At 45.4% G+C, this 20,176-nt stretch overlaps 6 protein-coding genes and 2 non-coding genes across 8 annotated transcripts in view; 4 read left to right on the plus strand and 4 right to left on the minus strand.

The window, feature by feature from the left end:
* Window positions 1-20,176, minus strand: part of LOC125996117 (histone H2A type 1-B) — a 949,462-nt gene that overhangs the window by 682,069 nt on the left and 247,217 nt on the right. The gene's annotated exons all lie outside the window — the stretch shown is intronic.
* On the minus strand, window positions 2,966-3,352 carry LOC125996154 (histone H2B type 1-K). Its single transcript, XM_049765103.1, has one exon. The coding sequence runs from the start codon at window positions 3,344-3,346 to the stop codon at window positions 2,966-2,968; it is 381 nt and encodes a 126-aa protein (XP_049621060.1). The 5' UTR covers window positions 3,347-3,352.
* LOC125996124 (histone H2A type 1-D) lies at window positions 3,656-4,048 on the plus strand. Its single transcript, XM_049765075.1, has one exon. The coding sequence runs from the start codon at window positions 3,656-3,658 to the stop codon at window positions 4,046-4,048; it is 393 nt and encodes a 130-aa protein (XP_049621032.1).
* LOC125996157 (histone H4) lies at window positions 7,762-8,104 on the plus strand. Its single transcript, XM_049765106.1, has one exon. It carries the CDS (start codon window positions 7,771-7,773, stop codon window positions 8,080-8,082), a length of 312 nt encoding a protein of 103 aa, XP_049621063.1. The 5' UTR covers window positions 7,762-7,770; the 3' UTR covers window positions 8,083-8,104.
* On the minus strand, window positions 10,225-10,605 carry LOC125996134 (histone H2B type 1-K). The gene has a single exon (XM_049765085.1). The coding sequence runs from the start codon at window positions 10,603-10,605 to the stop codon at window positions 10,225-10,227; it is 381 nt and encodes a 126-aa protein (XP_049621042.1).
* On the minus strand, window positions 15,755-15,826 carry TRNAH-GUG (transfer RNA histidin (anticodon GUG)). Its single transcript has one exon. It is a non-coding gene; the product is annotated as a tRNA-His (tRNA).
* Window positions 16,289-16,956, plus strand: LOC125996099 (60S ribosomal protein L29-like). Its single transcript, XM_049765056.1, is given in 3 exon segments — window positions 16,289-16,381; window positions 16,384-16,410; window positions 16,413-16,956. Coding segments are annotated over 3 exon segments (615 nt in total). The 5' UTR covers window positions 16,289-16,311; the 3' UTR covers window positions 16,931-16,956.
* On the plus strand, window positions 19,070-19,141 carry TRNAH-GUG (transfer RNA histidin (anticodon GUG)). The gene has a single exon. It is a non-coding gene; the product is annotated as a tRNA-His (tRNA).

Below are 20,176 nucleotides of genomic sequence, written 5' to 3' on the forward strand. Positions count from 1 at the left end.
ATGTTGTTTGGGTTTCAGTTATGTAAAGAACACCACCCATCACCAGTGCAACATTCCCATCACCAATGTCCCAAATCTCCCTCCTCCCCACCCAACCCCCGCCTGTACTCTAGACAGGCTTTCTATTTCCTTCATACATTCTCATTATTAGGATAGTTCGAAATGTAGTTTTTCTCTAACTAAACTCATCCCTATTTGTGGTGAGCTTCATGAGGTGAGCTGTAACTTCCAGCCCTTCTCTTTTGTGTCTGAAAATTATTATTGCAAGAATGTCTTTCATTTTTCTTAAAACCCATAGATGAGTGAGACCATTCTGCGTTTTTCTCTCTCTCTCTCTCTGACTTATTTCACTCAGCATAATAGATTCCATGTACATCCATGTATAGGAAAATTTCATGACTTCATCTCTCCTCACAGCTGCGTAATATTCCATTGTGTATATGTGCCACAGTTTCTTTAGCCATTTGTCTGTGGAAGGGCATCTTGGTTGTTTCCAGAGTCTTGCTATGGTAAATAGTGCTGCAATGAATATAGGTGTACGGAAGGGATTTTTGTATTGTATTTTTGTGTTCCTAGGGTATATTCCTAGTAGTGGTATAGCTGGATCATATGGGAGCTCGATTTCCAGGAAATATTTTTTGACAATGACACTTTCTTTTAAATTATTTATATTTAAATATTATATTATGTTTGATTTAAATTTTATATTCAAACTGTGGTACATAGACACAATGGAATACTATGCAGCCATCAGGAATAATGAAGTCATAAAATCTTCCTATACATGGATAGACATGAAAACTATTATGCTGAGTGAAATAAGTCAGAGGGAGATAGACACAGAATAGTCTCACTCATCTATGGGATTTAAGAAAAATAAAAGACGTTATTGTAATAATACCTAGAGAGAAGAGAGATGAGGGCTGGAAGGACCAGCTCAGGATATGAAGCTCACCACAGAGTGTTGAGAGCAGTTAGAGAAATGACGATACTAACAACTATCATGACAATGATGAGAAGTAGAATGAGTGAGAAGTATAGTGCCTAAATAAAATACAGGTAGGGGGTTGGGGAAGATGGAGATGGGGGGCATTGGGGGAGGGAAGGTTGCACTGGTGAAGGGAGGTAATCCTTTTTATGAGTGAAACCCATCTACAAACATGTTTGTAATCATGGTGCTTAAAGATATTAATTTAAAAAAGAATTTTGACTATCAATCTAAAAACTAAAATTTCATATTCAAAATTTGGGGAAAATGACACTTGAAAATTAACTTAAAAAGTCAGTAACTTGGGCCGGGAGAGATCCAGCACCAAAGGTGGTTGGTTCGAATCCCGCCTGAGCACCGCTGGGTGTGGCCCAAAAACCAAAAAAAAAAAAAAAAAAGTCAGTAACTTACTAAAGTAAGTAATTACTAAAGAGATAATATAGTGGGTAGGGTGCTTGCCTTGCATACAGCCAACCCAGTTTCTATTCCTGGCACCCCAAATAGTTGCCAAGCTCTACCAGGATTGAGCATGCAGCCAGGAATAAGGCCCTGAGCACAACCAGATAGATGTGACCCCAACTTTTAAAATATAATTCAATTCAGATTGATGGACAGTTTATAAAGTGATCAATGATCAGATGTTTTTCCTTTTTTCCCATTTATTATTAAAAATGGAAATTCGAGATCAATACAGTACCTTAATAGAGAGAAAGTCATTTTTAAATAGACTTGGCATTATGTCTCAGTCTGATCTTGGTTTTAAGTTAGCTTAAGTAGAAATGATGTGTAAAACTGAAAAAAAAAAAAAAAGATATATCATGAGTTTAGAAATAAAAATCCTTCCCGGGTTTCAGCACCAAAACAAACAAAAGAAGAAATAAAAATCCTTTATAAAAATATGGGCCATCTAGCAAACATTCGAGGCATCACTCTGATTCATCATCTCTTGGAAGGCTGGCTACAACATCGGAACCCATTTAGAGAAATTAGGTAGCCATTAAGTTGGATCAATTTAAAATATATTAGAAAAAAATCAAACAGTGGAAGCTACTGTTTCCTGTTTACCTTTTACCTAAATAGGGCAGAATTTTGAGGTCATCATCTAGACAACCAATGCTTGACTTTCCTGCTTTTAGGGCTACTGAAATGACAAATTGTGCCTCATCCCTGGCTCCAAAGAATCAAAAACTCAATCAAAATTGAAAGAGGAAGACAAGGAAATAAAGTCACGACTGGTTCTTTAGAGGAACGTTCAACTAAACTGTTTTTTTTTTTTTGTTTCAGATTACACAGGTCCTCACATAGCTTTCTTTGACTTCACTGGACTCCACAGTCCTGATGCATTTCAGATTTTTTTTAGTTACACCGCCCAGGGGAAATAAAATCATCCTAATTACAACTCAAACAGTATCATTTCTCGACGGCAAAATCACATCCTTGCAATCCTCAATGAGAAATTTAAGAAACAGTGATGCTCTTGACAGAAAGGCAGAACAAGGACATAACTTGCAGGGAAAAAACCCACGAGAGGCCTTGCCCGCCAATATTTATATTTGCGCGCGCCCAACTCGCGCTCGCAGGAGGCGGGACCTAACCAATCATCGCCGTCGACTCCTACGGGGGCAGCCAATCAGGAGTTGGGAAAAAGTGCGGAAGAAGTCGCCGGCAAACTTTGCCAATTACCTCCACCCGGGCCCAGCTCTTGCATTTCTCCCAGATAGTGATCTAGTAATGTGCTTCAAGTTGTTAATTTTCTCAAGACTAGTTAAGAAAGTACCTAGAGTTCAAGCAACATTTTTAAAAGAAACCCCAAGCTAAGCATGTCTTACTAATTTAAGTGGCTCGAGCTGAGCAAGAGGGATATTCTAAGTTTGTTTGATCTTGAATAGTAAACACAGCTCTCTTGCTGAGAATATGGGTGGCTCTGAAAAGAGCCTTTAGGACAAGATGTTGCAGTCCATCACTCACTCACTCGCCTTACTTGGCGCTGGTGTACTTGGTGACGGCCTTGGTGCCCTCGGACACGGCGTGCTTGGCCAGCTCGCCGGGCAGCAGCAGGCGCACGGCCGTCTGGATCTCGCGGGACGTGATGGTGGAGCGCTTGTTGTAGTGCGCCAGGCGCGACGCCTCGCCCGCGATGCGCTCGAAGATGTCGTTGACGAACGAGTTCATGATGCCCATGGCCTTGGACGAGATGCCCGTGTCGGGGTGCACCTGCTTCAGCACCTTGTACACGTACACCGAGTAGCTCTCCTTGCGGCTGCGCTTGCGCTTCTTGCCGTCCTTCTTCTGCGCCTTGGTCACCGCCTTCTTCGAGCCCTTCTTCGGGGCGGGTGCGGACTTGGCTGGCTCGGGCATGGTGATGATCAGCGGTCAAGACACTGAGATGCTGCGATGCCGCCTCGCCGCCTTAAATAGCAGAAGGCATGCAGATGAAGGACGGAGCTGCCCACTCCCGATTGGTCAGTTTTTTTAGTGATGTCACAAAACGCTTTGCACCAATCGGGACGCGCCGTCTGCGGGCTCGCGTTGCCATGGGTCAAAATTAAACTTACGGCTGGGCCAATCGTACGGCGTCCTTTTCGCGCTCTGCGAGGCCTATAAAAACACAGTTGGCCTCTTGCTTAGACCAGCTGTTATTGGGGCCACATTAGCACACGACTCATCATGTCTGGACGTGGCAAGCAGGGAGGCAAGGCTCGCGCCAAGGCCAAGACCCGCTCTTCCCGGGCCGGGCTGCAGTTCCCCGTGGGCCGCGTGCACCGGCTGCTCCGCAAGGGCAACTACTCGGAGCGCGTCGGCGCCGGCGCCCCGGTCTACCTGGCGGCCGTGCTCGAGTACCTGACGGCCGAGATCCTGGAACTGGCGGGCAACGCGGCGCGCGACAACAAGAAGACGCGCATCATCCCGCGCCACCTGCAGCTGGCCATCCGCAACGACGAGGAGCTCAACAAGCTGCTGGGCAAAGTCACCATTGCCCAGGGTGGCGTCCTGCCCAACATCCAGGCTGTGCTGCTGCCCAAAAAGACTGAGAGCCACCACAAGGCCAAGGGCAAGTAAAGAGCAACTTCGTTTTGCCAGAACCTAGATCTAACCAACCCAAAAGGCTCTTTTAAGAGCCACCCACATTTCCTGCAAAAGAACTTAACACTTGTTTGGTTTGAGTACATAGGAAACTGCAGATTCCTTAACTAGCAACAGGTAATATGGCGCCCTAGAGTAAAGCAACTTGCAAAGACTGTTAGGTGACTTTAACTGTCCTTTACCGGGCAAAGGAAGCGTTACAGGCAGTAGTTAGGCTCTCAGCCACCAGCTAGGCCAGTTTCTGAGATAAGGAACGTTCAAGAGTTTACGAAAGGGTTGTGAAAAGACTCCCAAGGTGTGTTTTCTTACCATTCAAGTCTGTTTTGCTTTGGGGCCGCACCTGGCTATGTTCAGGCTCAAAACCAGGCAAACATCCTACCTGCTCGCCGTATGGTCTCTCTGGCCCTGCTTACAGATATTCTAAGCAAATTCAGCAAATTCCTGAGAAATTTTGGCCACTTTGCCTTATTTTGAAATTATTACTTTGAGTTGAGGGCTCTAGTCCGGAGGAAATAATCCTTCGTATTGTAAGGAGCGTAGTCAAGGTCTTAATTAGCCATTAATACAACTTGCACGTGTTTGAAAAGGACTGCCAAAGAAATGTTGAGACCAATTACAGAGAAGCTTTGGAGAATTAAGATTCTGCTTTTCACTTTGCAGTTGTCCTATCTCTACCCCCTCTAAAATAACTGGTCAAAGTGCCTAGTTAAAATGTTTTGTTTCTTTAGCTAGGAATCTATTCCGATATAAGTACAGATAAGTCTTGAAATTTTTTTAATTTTTCTTGATGTTTTGAGTGACACGTAAGTTAAATATTTTGACAGTACCATAACGAAATGCTATAGACACTCATTAAAAATGAATGGTGCAATAGCAAAAGAAGAGGGCATTGGCTTTGTATGAAGACAGTCCAGGCTTGATCCCCCGCACCCCAGATGGTCCCCAAGTCAGCTGGAAGTAATTGCTGAGCGTAGTAGGGTGGGGCCAAAAAACACATTAAAATGAGTAAATGAACCTCAGGAGCTTGCCTGCTTCTGCTAAATGATAAATATGATGACAAATTCGAAAGATTCTATATATCCTTAGGGATTTAATATTCACACAAAAAATGTTTCATAATCATTTTGGGGAGGCCAAGGAGCCTCACAAGTAATGCTGTTGTAATGCTGTGATTTGGGAGCCAAACCCTGACCAAAATGGGGTTCAATTCAGTATTAATGGCCTAAGAGTGTTGTCCCCCAGTGGAGGCCCTTGGTTCCAGGAACAAGGAAGACTCTAGTAGTACTCTAGGCCTTACTCATTCTTCTTTGTCTGAATTTTCTACTTGTAATGAAAGACTCCTTTAATACATGTTGAATTTTTTTTTAATCATTTAGATTTAAAATTTTTTTTAATTTCAAAATTTATTTAAAATAAATTTTAAAATGTTATCCAGGGGGATAAAACCTCTACTGAGAAACATTTAAATACTTGACTTGAATGAAAGCGTTAACATTTTTCCAAGCATAACAAAATGCCTTCATGACTTCATAAATTTAACAGCGTGATGACAATACCAAATTTTTCTTGCTTGCAATTAGTTCCAATAGTAATATATGATATCACTTGTAATGTCAAGAATGAATCTTGATAATAAAACACAAAATATAGAATGGAAGTGGGAAGTTCCTTCCAAATAGCAACACTGCTTCAGTTGCAGGTCACCTTTGCTAAATAAACATTGCAGGTAACCAGGGTGGAATGGAGAATGAAGATGGCCTCAGAAACTATGTGGATGGACAGTAGAAAGATTAAGTTCAGAGACAGCCCCTCTGGGAACCCACCAGGAGTGATCCCTGAGCAGAAGATGCCTCTACCCTTCCCACCAAAAAGGGGTGTTTCTGCCCCTGTACTTGACACAGCTCTGACACAGGGGAGATCCTGGCCTGAAGGTCTGCTCTGAGTTCCACTGTGTTCACCCACCCCACACCAGCTCCACGCTGTGCTTGATGTTCACTTGGTTTCAGGAACTGGTCCCTGAGAACCCCACTTTCTCTTTGGAGCTGTGGACTGAGCCTGGAAGGAAAAATTGCTCGAAGCAGGAAAAGGAAAGTGAGTCTTAATCACTGCTGTGCTGACTTTCTGGGACAAAAGGTCTCCTGGGAGAAATGACTTAGAAAGCCCACACTCACCCAAGGGGGATTTCTACCCACTGTCCTGGAGGTTTCTGCACCCAGAAAAGTTAGTCTGGGTATTTTCCTAGGGAAAAGTCAGGAACTCAAAGTGGGCCTTTTATATTGATTACAACCTTAGATTCTCCCTAGCTTCTCCAATCTTGCTGTGCTGGCTGTTTGTGCATTGGAATTGCATCTCATTGTTCTCCAAACTGACCCTCAGGTCTTAGGCTCCTTGGGTTTTGGCACTTTGTCCCCCGACTCCCCTCCCCACCCCCCACAGTAACCAGATCAGCACAATAAAAACTCAATCATTTTAAAGGAAGCATTCAATCCCACAAATTAACTACGTTGCTGAAAGTTGGTAAGTATTATGAGTTCAGTATTAAGAGCAAAAGAAGACTTCTGACTTTCTCCCTTGGCTGTACAATAATCAATAAAAGTCTTGGATCAGTTAACAAAGCTTTAAAAGTTAGCCTAAAGCTCGTTTGCCTTGCTTGCAGGAGGTTGGTAGTTAGATGCCGGCATCCCATATGGTCTCCTGAGCCTGCCAGGAATGATTTCTGAGCATAGACCCAGGAGTAACCCCTGAGTGCTGCTGGGTGTGATCCAAAACAAACAAAGGAAAAAGTTAGCCTAAAGCTAACTCACAGAAATGGTTTATATTACCTAACAAGAATTAGTCTTTCTATTAAGATTTAAAAGCTATAGCCTTCCTCTAACTCCTTAAAATTAATTTTCTCTATTCCTATAAAGGTCTACAGTAAGCCAAACTCTGCCCAGCTTTCAGACCCTATGAAATCATTACATATGCCCAAAAATATTGGGGAAAAGGAGGGGAGAAATATCACTAGATTTTGTTCTCCTCAATAAATTGCACTTACTTAGCAGCCAATCAACTTTTGAATTAGTTCTTCACAAGAAACCAGATTTGCATAATGCAATACCATCTCAATTTTTATCATTATCAAATGAAAAAGCAACTAAATTTAATTGATTCTAGAACTAAACTTAAGTAACTTGTCATTTATTGGCAAAATCTAATGGAAGAAACTGCCAGCTTTGAACCATTAAAAAAAATTACCCTATTGGGAATTAGAATGTATTCATTTTCCTCAAAGACCTTAAAACACTTTCTTAGTTGAAGTTTTCTGTTCCTAGGAAATCGATACACGTGGTTTATTTACATTTCGCATCGACTAAGAAAAAAAAAAACATTTCAAAATAAGCAAATACATGTACAAATGGAAATCTAATGATCTGTCATTTTAGGCATCTTCTGACTTAATAAACTTTTACTGTTGAATGAGGATAAGAAGTGAAAATTTACTGGGGGGAAAAATGAGTGTGTGAAAAAGTCTTAAAGACTCAATAAGGAACTAAAAGCTGTGGGAGTCGCAGGCTTTGTTCCGCCCCAATTCCCCGCCCCATCAACGACTTCCCGCCACTGCTTTCGGTTTTCACTCTGGTCCGCTAGGGCTGCTTAAAAGGAGGCGCTTGGGCCAGAAGCTGACACTTGGTCTCTCCAACTCCACCTGATCAACTATGTCTGGTCGCGGCAAAGGAGGGAAGGGCCTGGGCAAGGGCGGCGCCAAGCGGCACCGCAAGGTGCTGCGCGACAACATCCAGGGCATCACCAAGCCCGCCATCCGCCGCCTGGCCCGCCGCGGCGGCGTCAAGCGCATCTCGGGGCTCATCTACGAGGAGACCCGCGGCGTGCTCAAGGTCTTCCTGGAGAACGTCATCCGCGACGCCGTCACCTACACGGAGCACGCCAAGCGCAAGACCGTCACCGCCATGGACGTGGTCTACGCGCTCAAGCGCCAGGGACGCACCCTCTACGGCTTTGGCGGCTAAGCTGTCACCCTGACTCCCTCGACACAACTCCCAAAGGCCCTTTTCAGGGCCGCCCAAATACTCAAGAAAGGGCTATAACTTGATGGTCTTGCTTTCGTAAATAATCCTTACAGGGGTCTCAAATTCAATTTACCTGGGGGCCGCAAGAAGTCGGGGTGATCCTTAAGTAAAGTCAGCAGTAAGTCTTGGACATTGGGGGCTGTGACCCAAACAACTAAAAACAAGAAGATTCCCCTAGGGCAGGGTACAAAATGTACGGAGGACCGCAAACGACTTGCGGGCCGCGAGTTTTGAGACCCCTGAGCTTTTTGGGCTTAGTACCTCTTGACTTCTGGGGCCTGTCCTGGGTGGGGCACTAGGAGGCTGTTAAGGGTTCCGGGTCCACCTATATATATGTGCTAGTGGAAACTTAAGTGTGGTAGAAACTTGGACTCCCAGACACGTTCTCATTAAAAGGGCTTGTGCTAGTCTCCTGATTGTTTTTCTCTCCCTTTTCAGCTACTTAAAACTGAGAAGCTTTAGAAGAAGTCTGGGTGCTGTTTAGAATAAAGTTTTTAGTAGGGCTGCCTAAAAAAAGGCTCAAGAAGTAACTGCTGGACAATTATGACGGGATTTATTTGTGCCCTAATGGACAGCCCTCAGGCTCCTCCACAAAAGCACTGTCGTCACTTGGGTCTGTGGCACTCCAGGACAGCCGGTCAGTTGTGGCCATGGGCAGGCGCTGGGCTTGAGCCTTTCAGAGCTATGCTGTTTTTATCTGCACTTCGGATCTTAGATGATGGATCTCATGAGCCCATGCCCATCATTATCTCATGGGACACCTGCGAGTAGCAGGGCCGCAGGGTTATCCACATGTTCCTCCTCAGGCTCTGAAGCATGGCGGCGGCGGACTAAGCCCCAGCAGCTCCTGCGCGTCCCGCCGAAGGCCCGGGAAGGTCACACTGAGTGCCAGAACTATTAACTTTTAAGGTAAGATACAGTACGCCAGAATCTTTAGCCCCTGGATACAATGTTTTCCGCGCCCTCTAAACTGAGTGAAGGAGGGAACACTTTTAAAAAAACTTTCCTGAGGGCGGGGCGGGGAAAAAAAAAAAACTTTCCTGGGCCCGGAGGTAGCACAGCGGCGTTTGCCTTGCAAGCAGCCGATCCAGGACTAAAGGTGGTTGGTTCGAATCCCGGTGTCCCACATGGTCCCCCGTGCCTGCCAGGAGCTATTTCTGAGCAGACAACCAGGAGTAACCTCTGAGCACCACCGGGTGTGGCCCAAAAACCAAAAAAAAAAAAAAAAAACCTATCGGTAGGGCATTGGCCTTGACTGCGTCCAATGCCGGAGGGACCTGGTTTAATCCCTGGCATCCCATAAATCCCCCACCCTGCCAGGGGTGATGTTTAAGTACAGAGCCAGGAGTAAACCCTGCCTGAGCCGCTGGGTGTGGCCTAAAAAACAAAGGTTTATAAACAAAATAAAAAATACCTTCCTAAATTCTTGACTTTGTTTTAAGTCGTCTACATGTACTATAATCTAAATTGAATAGCGATTATGTATGACCTGAACCTGATAGTTAACTTCTTCAGAGAAGCTGTTACCCAAGACAATATCCTTTGTCCTGTAATACAGATGTCAGGAGATAGGAGATATTAGATCTGCTTAACTACCTGCATCTGGCTTGTATTTACTGTGACCAGGTTATGGCCGTGAGGGATTTTATCCCCATGATGTGGGTGTCATTCTGCTTGCCCAGTCGACATTGAATTTCAGATATACAAATTCAAGATCCCAATGACAATATCCTGCTTATTTTAATTTAAAACTCGTAAGCCAGGCACTTGACTAATGCTTTGTGCTCCGCGTCTGTGTGTGCTGGGGAAGCCAAAGTTTTACATTATAAAAATATTTCAGTTATTTGGCCAACCCCCCCTCTCCCCCCTTAATTCTAACCTAAAGATGTGAGCTGAAAGGTGGTATAATAATAGAAGGGGCCAGGTGGAAAAAAATAAATGAAACACATCATTAGTACTTTACCCTGTTTACTGAACAAAAAACTAAAGAACTTTCAGGTAGTATTTGCGGCTCTGATATTGACATTTTGGTGGCTCTTAAAAGAGCCTTTGGGTCTCAGTGCCAAGATACTCTTCAACTCCTTACTTGGCGCTGGTGTACTTGGTGACGGCCTTGGTGCCCTCGGACACGGCGTGCTTGGCCAGCTCCCCGGGCAGCAGCAGGCGCACGGCCGTCTGGATCTCGCGGGACGTGATGGTGGAGCGCTTGTTGTAGTGCGCCAGGCGCGACGCCTCGCCCGCGATGCGCTCGAAGATGTCGTTGACGAACGAGTTCATGATGCCCATGGCCTTGGACGAGATGCCCGTGTCGGGGTGCACCTGCTTCAGCACCTTGTACACGTACACCGAGTAGCTCTCCTTGCGGCTGCGCTTGCGCTTCTTGCCGTCCTTCTTCTGCGCCTTGGTCACCGCCTTCTTCGAGCCCTTCTTCGGGGCGGGAGCGGACTTGGCTGGCTCGGGCATGGTTGAAGCAACAGACTTCGCTCGCAGAGGATGAATGAAGAAGCGCCTCTTTTGCAGCGTATTTATAGAGAACGCCTTATGCAAATGAGAGACTCTTAGGCTCTGTGTGATTGGTGGTTATCAAGAATGTCGTCACAAACAGGTCGACCAATCAAAATGGAGTGATTCAAATTTCCACATTCCCATTGGTCAGTAGGTAGTTAAAGTCTTGACCAATGAAACGTCTGAGTTTTCGCGCCGAGCAAAGTTTATAAAAGTTACTTGTCTACCCTTTTTTTTTTTTTTTTCTTCGGTTTTGTACTCTCGTTGCAATTTCTGGGCGTGCTGCTGCCGAAGAAGAGCCACCACAATGCCAAGTTTTCAGAGGTCTGGATGTTATGGAAAATGTCAGGTGGCAAGTCCTAAACCTTTGGGAGGAAAAAAAATTTTTTTTAACAAGTTATATGTTACATATCATTACCACTTTAGGCTGAAGATAGAAGCAAGGGAGATGCAAAAACTAAATGAGCATGCAGAGAAAAAATGCACTGGGCTTAAGACAGGTATTTCTTGGGACTTGTAAAAGCAGTAAGACAAGAGGTAGTGTATATGAAGACATCCAAGAAATAAATAGCTAGAGAATGGATAGGGGTGAAGAGGTGATTTAATGGCTCTTAATTTGAATTACCCGGACATGGGAATCAGCAAAGAAAGCTGTTGATAGGGGTCTGGTCTGCCATCTCTCCCTGAGGAAGACAATCCACAGAGATTCTGCCCTAGTTCCCTCTTGCACACATCCCCTTTGAGATGTAAAGACCCTCTCAGGCTTCGTTAGCACTAAATAGGAACTTTTGTCTACTAACATCTACCCATCCTCACTAAACAATATTGTGACACTACACAATATTGTACCTGGAGGACAGTCTGGGAGCTCAGTCCAAGAGGCTGGAAGCCCACTGACCCCCATGCTTTTCTATATATATTATGCCTGTCTTTTTTTCTTAATCCTCACGCCACCTCTGTTCCAGGCCTGTTCACAAGGGGCTGAACTCCAGCAAGGTAGGAACGGCAATGTTATATATAATTATTGCATATAATTGGTATGTGTATTAATGTGTTTGCAGATAGATAGATAGATAGATAGATAGATAGATAGATAGATAGATAGATAGATAGATAATCAAAACTACTCGCAGTCCTCATCTCAGGATAATTCTTTATAACTGATAGTAGTTATTAGATTATACCTTGTTCTACCAAAACAAAGGTCATCCCTGGTTCCTTTGTATCTGTTTGTTTACAACTTGATTTTACCCCAAAACAGAGATTTTCTTACTTGTAAACCTGGGTGGGACTGGCTCAGGATAGCCTGAGCTATCTTTCATTTCTTTGTCCTTACTGCCCCACCCAAGGGTGGTCTATGTACTCAATAAAAATGACAGTCTGGCCAGCAACTCACTTTCATATGAAATAGAAGATTGCCAGACTACATGTTTCACCCTCGGCCTGGTTTGGATTATTTCATGCATGACCCTGCTTCAGACCCATTCATTCGTGATTGGAAATATGGTGTGGGGTGATTTTACAATAGTAATGTTTAAAATTTTCTCTGAGGTGACGAAGTGGTGGCACAGGGGTAGGGCATTTGCCTTGCACACAGCTGACCCAGGATGGACCTTGGTTCTATGTGATCCCCTAAGCTAGGAGCAATTTCTGTGTATAGACAGGAGTAACCCCTGAGCATCTCTGGATGTGCGCCCCCCACCCCCAAGTAAATTCTCTGAATAACTGTAGAGCTTCAATTGACTATTAAACTACTGAATCTGGAAGCAGCACTCTAAACCCTCAAGGAGAACAAGAAACTGTACAAAACGGAAGTCTGTTAAGTCAAAGAAATAGGACAAGAGAATTTTTCATGTAAAGGCACTCTCGTTAGGTATAATTACTGCAGATTACCTCATTAGTCCTGACCACAAAATTTCAAATAATTTCAATTCCACTTTTAAAAGAGGCCAAAACTGCAATAAGATTAATAAATAATTAGTTTAATAACTACACTTCGATGGCGCTTGGCATTAAACAGTCCAGTTGGAGCTTCTTTTTCTATCATTAGAAAAAAGCCGGGCCCGGAGAGATAGCACAGTGGTGTTTGCCTTCAAGCAGCCGATCCAGAACCAAAGGTGGTTGGTTTGAATCCCGGTGTCCCATATGGTCCCCCGTGCCTGCCAGGAGCTATTTCTGAGCAGCCAGCCAGGAGTAACCCCTGAGCACCGCCGGGTGTGGCCCAAAACAAAACAAAGCAAAAGTCCTCAAGCCAGTGAAAAGGAAGAAAATCTGGTATGAAATAAAGATTTTGGGAAATTTGAGAGGAGGTCCCAACATCATGACATTGGTAAACATTGTCAAAGACCCTGTGTCACGAACCCCTGCCCTAGGTTTTTGAACACGTCAACAACACAAGCTTTAAGGAATTGTACCAGACAAGAACAGACTACGATATTCGATTTTATATGTATGAGATTCTGAAGGCCTTGGGCTATTGTCACAGCATGGGAATTATGCATAGAGATATGAAACCTCATGATGTTATGGTTGATCATAAACACAGAAAGCTACAACTAATAGACTGGGATTTGGCTGAAACCATCCTGGCCAATACATACATACAATGTTCGTGTTGTTTCCCAGTACTTCAAAGGTTCTGAACTTCTTGTAGACTATCAGTTGTATAATTATAGTTTGGATATCTATGCTGGCCAGTATGATCTTTCAGACAGACCCAATGCTAGTTACATTGCAGTGCTGAAAAGCTACCGAAAGGGGTCCTGGAAATTTGTGTAGGTATGAATCATGTTTTATTGACCTTAGCCTTTGCTACTACTACTCACTGGTGGTTTTCATATCCATTTAAAATTTTGGGATACTCAGCTTTCTTCTCGTTAGTATAGTGGTGAGTATCCCTGCCTGTCACCTGGGAGACTGGGGTTCGATTGCCTGATAGGGAGGCAGAATAAAGTTTTAGAATACTTTTCCTCCCAAGCTTCTTGTTTATATCAGGGGTTATTCCTGGCTTCAGGCTCAGAAATTGACAGGCACAGGGGACCATATGGGACGCCGGGATTCGAACCGATGACCTCCTGCATGAAAGGCAAATGCCTTATCTCCATGCTATCTCTCTGCCCCCCCCCCCCGATATTTTGACATGTTCTTTATCTGAAGGGTGAAGGGAAAAAAATCTTGGTTTTGGCGTGGCCATTTTGAATTTATTTAGCTACTAGGTATAACTTCTTGCTTTTGATGAAAGACACAAATCTACTGTTTGTAAAGAAAGATCTCATCCTAGTAACTCTTATAAGAGACCTAATGGAGGTGTACCACCTCCACTTTGATTTCATTTGAGCTTTCTGCATATTTTTCTTCCTGCCTTTCCCTTCCCTCACATGCCATCCAGTGAGAAGACATGTCCCCTCGTTCTGATCAGTGTATCTGAGGGGGATAAGCAGATCCACTATCTCCAGTCATCTGAAATGGTAGACTTGTACTTGTGGAGAAATGATCAACTCTCTTGTTACAGCCCTGCTGCTTTTGCTATGTATATATATAATACTTTGTTCTTCGTGTGTGAAAGATCCAATGTTGGAATTCTTTGGTGTAAATAAATGGTTGGTTTTATTTACAAAAATAAAAAGATGGGGCCAGAGAGATAGCATGGAGGTAAGGCGTTTGAATCCCAGCATCCCATAGGGTCCCCCGAGCCCGCCAGGGGTGATTTCTGAGTGTGGAGCCAGGAGTAACCCCTGAGCGCTGCCAGGTGTGACCCCCCCCCCAAAAAAAAAAAAGCAAAAAATAAAAAGCCAAGAAAAATAAAAGAAAAAACTATGGGATCCAATCGACACTTTTTTTTTAAATAGTATAAAATAGTGCTAAAAGTAGTACATAAAAAATGTACTGACCTGGGGCTAGAATAGTAGTAGGGTACTTGTCTTGCCACCTGACCTACACAGGAGTAACCCCTGAATATCGATGGGTGTGTTTCAAAAAAAAACAAAACAGTACTGACTTTATGTGATTCACAATCTAAAAGATTTAAGAGAACGCACATAGTGTATCATTTAATACACAGATTGTATTTCCTAGTAGTCTTTGCAGATGCTTGTTGAAGGGGAGAGAATATGATTAAAGATGAATGAGATGGAGTTGGGGTACAAGCAGCTTATTATGACCAATCTTTGAGAACAAAGAAAAATCTCTGAGGTACTAGAATTAGGCAGAGAAAAATGTCAAAGTTCAATAGGTCAAACATATGGGGAGCTCTGGAACCCATCAGTTGCCCCACATTTTATATATATATATATGTGTGTGTGTGTGTGTGTGTGTGTATACACACACACACACACATATATATCAGTCTTAATATCAAAGAATGTAAGTTGCCCCAGGGAAGGATATGTTCTTAAACTGAGAGAATTCTCAATTCTCTTAGCTGGTCTTGTTTTACTTTCTTGGAGAATTCAAAGAAACATCTAGAGACTTTCAAAAAAAAAAACACAACTCTTTAGTGACTTTGAGCATCTCAGCCTAACAAGTGAGTAGTGATGAGTTCAGACCCCTGGTTGTCCCAGGGACTGCTTGTGAACCCTCTTTTCTTACTACAGTGCAGTCAGGTTGTGGAAGCACCCCCAAAGAGCTGTGTGACCCCTGAGTACCACAACTAAAAAGATGTGTTGCAAGTGTCCCTCTCAGGAAGAGCAGAGGTTGACAAGCACCCTTGGTGACGCCCAGGAACGCTGCGTCTCAAAAGCACGAGTCCAGACAAGCATTTGCATCTTGGTGACACTATATCTGGGAATGTGAATGACTCTTATCAAACACGGCCATTGAAAATGGTGCCAGCAAACGTGGGATCCGGACTCGCAACATCTCAACAGTGATGAGAGAATGTCAATAAAATCAAAACCACTCCTGACTCAGACGCCTGTAAGAGTCAGTGTTGTAGTCTTTGCAAATGGAAAGTGGTACAAAATAATCATAGAAGAGAGCTGGAGAGCTGGTACAGCGGGCCAGGCGCCTACAAGGCCCATGTTTCTATTATTTTGGGTAGGAAACAAAGATCCTTGGACAGAAAAGAGAATTTGGAAAACAACATTGGAGTGTCCTAGTAACCTACTACTGCCGTGACTCGGATTCGAACCGAGGTTGCTGCGGCCACAACGCAGAGTACTAACCACTATACGATCACAGCATGCCACTGGGAGACACGAACTTGACATGTGTCATCTGCTCTCTTCTCAGAAACATCTACTGATACTTGGCCACAGGAATTTTTGGACGGTTCTTCAGTTCTCTGCTCTATCGTGCGCCCTCAACCAGCACTGTCGACTTCCTGTAAGGACAAACAAAGGAAAAGTTTCAACTGCCTGAACTTTCCCCAACCTGGGGGGCTGTTTGTTTCCCATGCCCCGTGCTTGGGAGCCCCAAACTCAAATTCAGGCACCACCTAGGGTCCCCAAGAACAAGCAGGGCTCACTCCTGAGCAGAGAACTAGAAATAAAGATTTCTTGGGGGAATTCAAAATAAGCATTTCCTGAGCAGTGGAAATGCCTCTCAGATATATACACAAAGGAAAATTTCAACTGACAAGTCGAATAGCAGGGTTAGAGTTTGGGTCCAGATCTTGGTTAAAATCGTAGAGAAGAGAGCTGGTGGAACCTCGGCCCTGCTGCAGTCATGGCCAAGTCCAAGAACCACACCAAGCACAACCAGTCTCGAAAATGGCACAGACATGGGATTAAGAAACCCCATCACAGAGATACGAGTCTCTTAAAGGGGGGACCCCAAATTCCTAAGGAACATGCGCTTTGCCAAGAAGCACAACAAGAAGGGCCTGAAGAAGATGCAGGCCAACAATGGGAAGGCCTTGAGTGCCCGTGCTGAGGCCATCAAGGCCCTTGTGAAGCCCAAGCAGGCCAGGCCCGTCGTCACCAAGAAGGACAGCCGCAAGCTCGGCCGGTCTGCATACATCTCTCACCCCAGGCTTGGGAAGAAGGCTCGAGCCCGCATTGCCAAAGGTCTTGGGCTCTGCCGGCCCAAGACCAAGGTTGAAGTCAAGGACCCAACCAAGGTGAAATCCAAAGCTCAGTTCAAGGCAAAAGCCAAAAAGGCTCAGCTTAAGGCAAAAGCCAAGGCCCAGCCCAAGACCCAGGCAACTCCAGCTCCAGCACCAACTCCCAAAGGTGCCCAGGCCCCACCCAAGGCTCCTTCCGTCTGCCAGTGCGAGCATCGAAGGACTGGTGCAACCTCTGAGCTGTTGGTTGCTCGGGTGTTTCTGTGCTGTTTGTACAAATAAAGCCGAGTGCAGGATAAAAAAAAAAATCGTAGAGAATGGACACACCCAGACATAATCACCAGGGCTGCCTTAGAAGATGCGAACAAGGACTGAAAAAAAAACCCCAAATCAGAGGAATTGAGAACAAACCAGTAAGAGAGACTGAGAGGTAAAGGCAAATGAGAAGAGAACGGAAATCCCAAGAGTGACATCTTACACTCCAGAGAAAGAAATGTCTCCACGAGAAAGGAGTGACCGATTGTGACAAGTTGAAGTAAAGAACAACAATGAGAAGAAAGAAATATCTGAGAGCACTGAGGAAATATAGCTCTAGACTGGTGAACAGTTATGAGGAAATAAAAGCATCTTTTGATCTTTGATTTTCCTACTTGCATAGGAAAGCTCCTAATCTTTTTTTGTTTTTTGTTTTTGGAAGGGGGATTACCACATCCAATAGTACTCAAGGTTTGCTCCTAGCTCTGTGCTCAGAGGGCTTGGGGGCACAAGTGTTGGAGGATCAGATCCGATCACAGCCAGCACCAGCCACATGCAAGGCAAGCAAGCACTCTGGCTCTTTCTCTTTGCCTTTTTGGGGGATGAGAGTAGAAAAGGGGATATACAACCACTTCTCTGCTCAGTCACACTGACTTCCCACATACAAAGCATACAACACTATTCAGTCCTGATTTGCCTCTCTGATCCAAAGTTTTTATCCCTTACAGAGAAAATAAATTGGGAAAATCAGAAACTAGAGACACAGCGGGGCCAAAAGAGATCATCTAGAGAGCAGGGTACTTGCCTTGCTGACCCGGAATCAGGAAGAGTTCCCCCCATTGGCAGAGCAGCTGAAGCAAGAGAAGCCCTGAATCCTTGGTGGCCAGCAAAAGAGCAGAGGCCAGAGCCAGACCGAACTGCGAGGGCACAATGGCAGAGCAACAAGCAAAAGTCGCCCCACGGAGATGGTAGTGGGGCCCCCCAGAAGCACCTTCTCCTTCGCCCTTTCGCACAACCCAGGAAACCGGGAGATGATGCTCTGGGGAGTCTGATATTGAAACGGGACGCTCACTCTCTCTTTAAAATCCCGCGCGGGGGACAGTCGTTGACACGGGACAGGCTCCGTTTGAAACTGGCCCCTGAGCTGCACGAGCAAGAGGTGGCGCCGGGTTCTTCCAGGTCCCAGGGCACCCAAGGGGGGAGGGGGGGGTGATCCAGCCGAGAAAGGGAGAAGCGAGTCTGGGGAGCCTCGTCTTCTTGCTGCCCGCCGCCGTCTGCTTCATCGCGGGTCACCAATTTCAATCAGCTCCTCGGGAGCGGTCTCGGCTGGGAATGGGGGCTCTCGGACTGCGACTGGAACGAAGGAGCCCCTCATCGCACCCCTCGGGGCTCCACTACCCATCGCGCCCAACGCAACCCCCAGGGAACCATAGATCAGCTGCCGTTGGGCCTTCTAGTGAATTTCATGCCCCTTTCAAGTCATTCCCCCTTGTCAATTTCACTCCCCTTGTCAATTTCTCTCTCGGATGTCAATTTCAGTCGCGGACAGCAATTTCACGCCCCTTGTCAATTTCAGTCCTGATATCAATTTCACTTCTCCTTATCAACTTCAGTACTAATGTCAATTTCACTTCCGGATGTCAATTTCAGTCCCAGATGTCAATTTCACGTTTCTTGTCGATTTCAACTTCAGATGCCCCATTTCTCCTTCCCCTGATCCTGAGCACGTTCTGAACTCGCAGGGCTGGGGGAGTAGGTAAGGTTCGGGTGGATCTGGCGCTTCTCCCGGGTCTGTGGGTCTCCCCCCGTTCAGCTGCGGGGGTTCCAGGTCAGACACTCATTCACACCCCCCCGAAGGGTCCCAGTAGTGCCGCAGGGACGGTCGCTTGGGAAGTATCTGAGCTCGAGCCCCCAGGCATGGTGGGGGTGCTGGACAGTAACTCGTGAGTTCTCTGCAGCTCCCAGGTTGGGGAGGGGGGGGATCCAGGCAGGTAGTTTAAACTTTGTCCTCTTTGATTTATTGATCGGTTGTCTGACGGGGAGGGGTAGTGGAGGAGATTAGAGAGAAAAGGGGAGCCTTTGGGGATTCTGCTATTGCAAAGAGCAGTGGATTATCCGGAGAAGGGAACAGAGGTCTAAGCTGAGGCAGGAGTGTTCCAGTGGCGCGCCGTGATCGTATAGTGGTTAGTACTCTGCGTTGTGGCCGCAGCAACCTCGGTTCGAATCCGAGTCACGGCAGGGGCTTCTTGTTGTCTACCCTTTTCCAGCCTCTGCATTCTGAGCTCAACAATCCTCTGGACCCTCCAGAGACGTCTGTTAGTCTGTTAGTTTTCCAATAATTAGCGAGACTTCAGATTTCCAGTGCTTTGAGTTCATTTTCTTTCTCTCTGCAATCAAATCCAACTCAAAATTTGGTCAGAATCCTCAAAGCAGAATTTAGAATCATTACAATAAATGATTAAAAGACTTTTCCTTTTAAATCCAAGGAAATGACTAGAAACTGTCAGCTGCTGAGTTCTTACTTCCATTTTTGGCTTGTCGGAAAAGGACAGATTCAAAATTGGGCCAGTGTGAGAAACTCAACTGATCGACTGGAGAAACTGCAGGAACTTCTGGACGGTCAAGACAGAGTTAGGCAGAACAGCCACTCGCCATCTCTGACGTCTGCTGTTAGACGGGGAAAGAGGGAGTGGCAGAGGTCAATATGAATTTGGGGGTTTGGGTGGAGCGAAGCTGTCCTGGGGCCACAGAGGAACCAACAGACATCAGGTAGCAGGGAAACTCCCAGAATACATAGATGCTACTTCATCTCCCCTCGGCTTGTTCATTGCAAAAGCGAAAAAGATATATTATATCCTGACCCCCCCCCCAAGACAGAAGCATCAAATCTGAAAAAGATATACGTTCACCTATTGTTCCTTGCAGCTTCTGATGACCTCACTCATCTGTGGGATAGAAAATCAAAACAAGGGTCTGGACGATAGGCAATAATAACCGACACTCGGCCCTGGATATGCTGAGGGTCTTGGGGACTTTACGGTGAAGACACATGAACACAATCTGCTTTCTTTTAGGAACTTATACCTGCCACCTTCCTGCAAAAGTCCAGGCAGGAGTGGGGAGTGCGCCCCCTCGGCAGAGCCAGCTGGTGAGGAAGGGGACCCACGTCCATTCAGTCGGTCCCTGATCTGAGGATGTAGGCGGATCCCTTGGGACCCCTGATCCATCCCTAACCCCCGACCCCAGGCCTCCACTCCGGGTAGTTTCGGACTT

Source organism: Suncus etruscus, chromosome 18, assembly GCF_024139225.1.
Source record: "Suncus etruscus isolate mSunEtr1 chromosome 18, mSunEtr1.pri.cur, whole genome shotgun sequence".
NCBI classification, from domain to species: domain Eukaryota; kingdom Metazoa; phylum Chordata; class Mammalia; order Eulipotyphla; family Soricidae; genus Suncus; species Suncus etruscus.

What these genes read in the sequence shown, in the direction of transcription:
- LOC125996154 (XM_049765103.1), bottom strand. Translation starts at nt 3,346, where the DNA reads ATGCCCGAGCCAGCCAAGTCCGCACCCGCCCCGAAGAAGGGCTCGAAG.
- LOC125996157 (XM_049765106.1), top strand. Translation starts at nt 7,771, where the DNA reads ATGTCTGGTCGCGGCAAAGGAGGGAAGGGCCTGGGCAAGGGCGGCGCC.
- LOC125996134 (XM_049765085.1), bottom strand. Translation starts at nt 10,605, where the DNA reads ATGCCCGAGCCAGCCAAGTCCGCTCCCGCCCCGAAGAAGGGCTCGAAG.
- LOC125996124 (XM_049765075.1), top strand. Translation starts at nt 3,656, where the DNA reads ATGTCTGGACGTGGCAAGCAGGGAGGCAAGGCTCGCGCCAAGGCCAAG.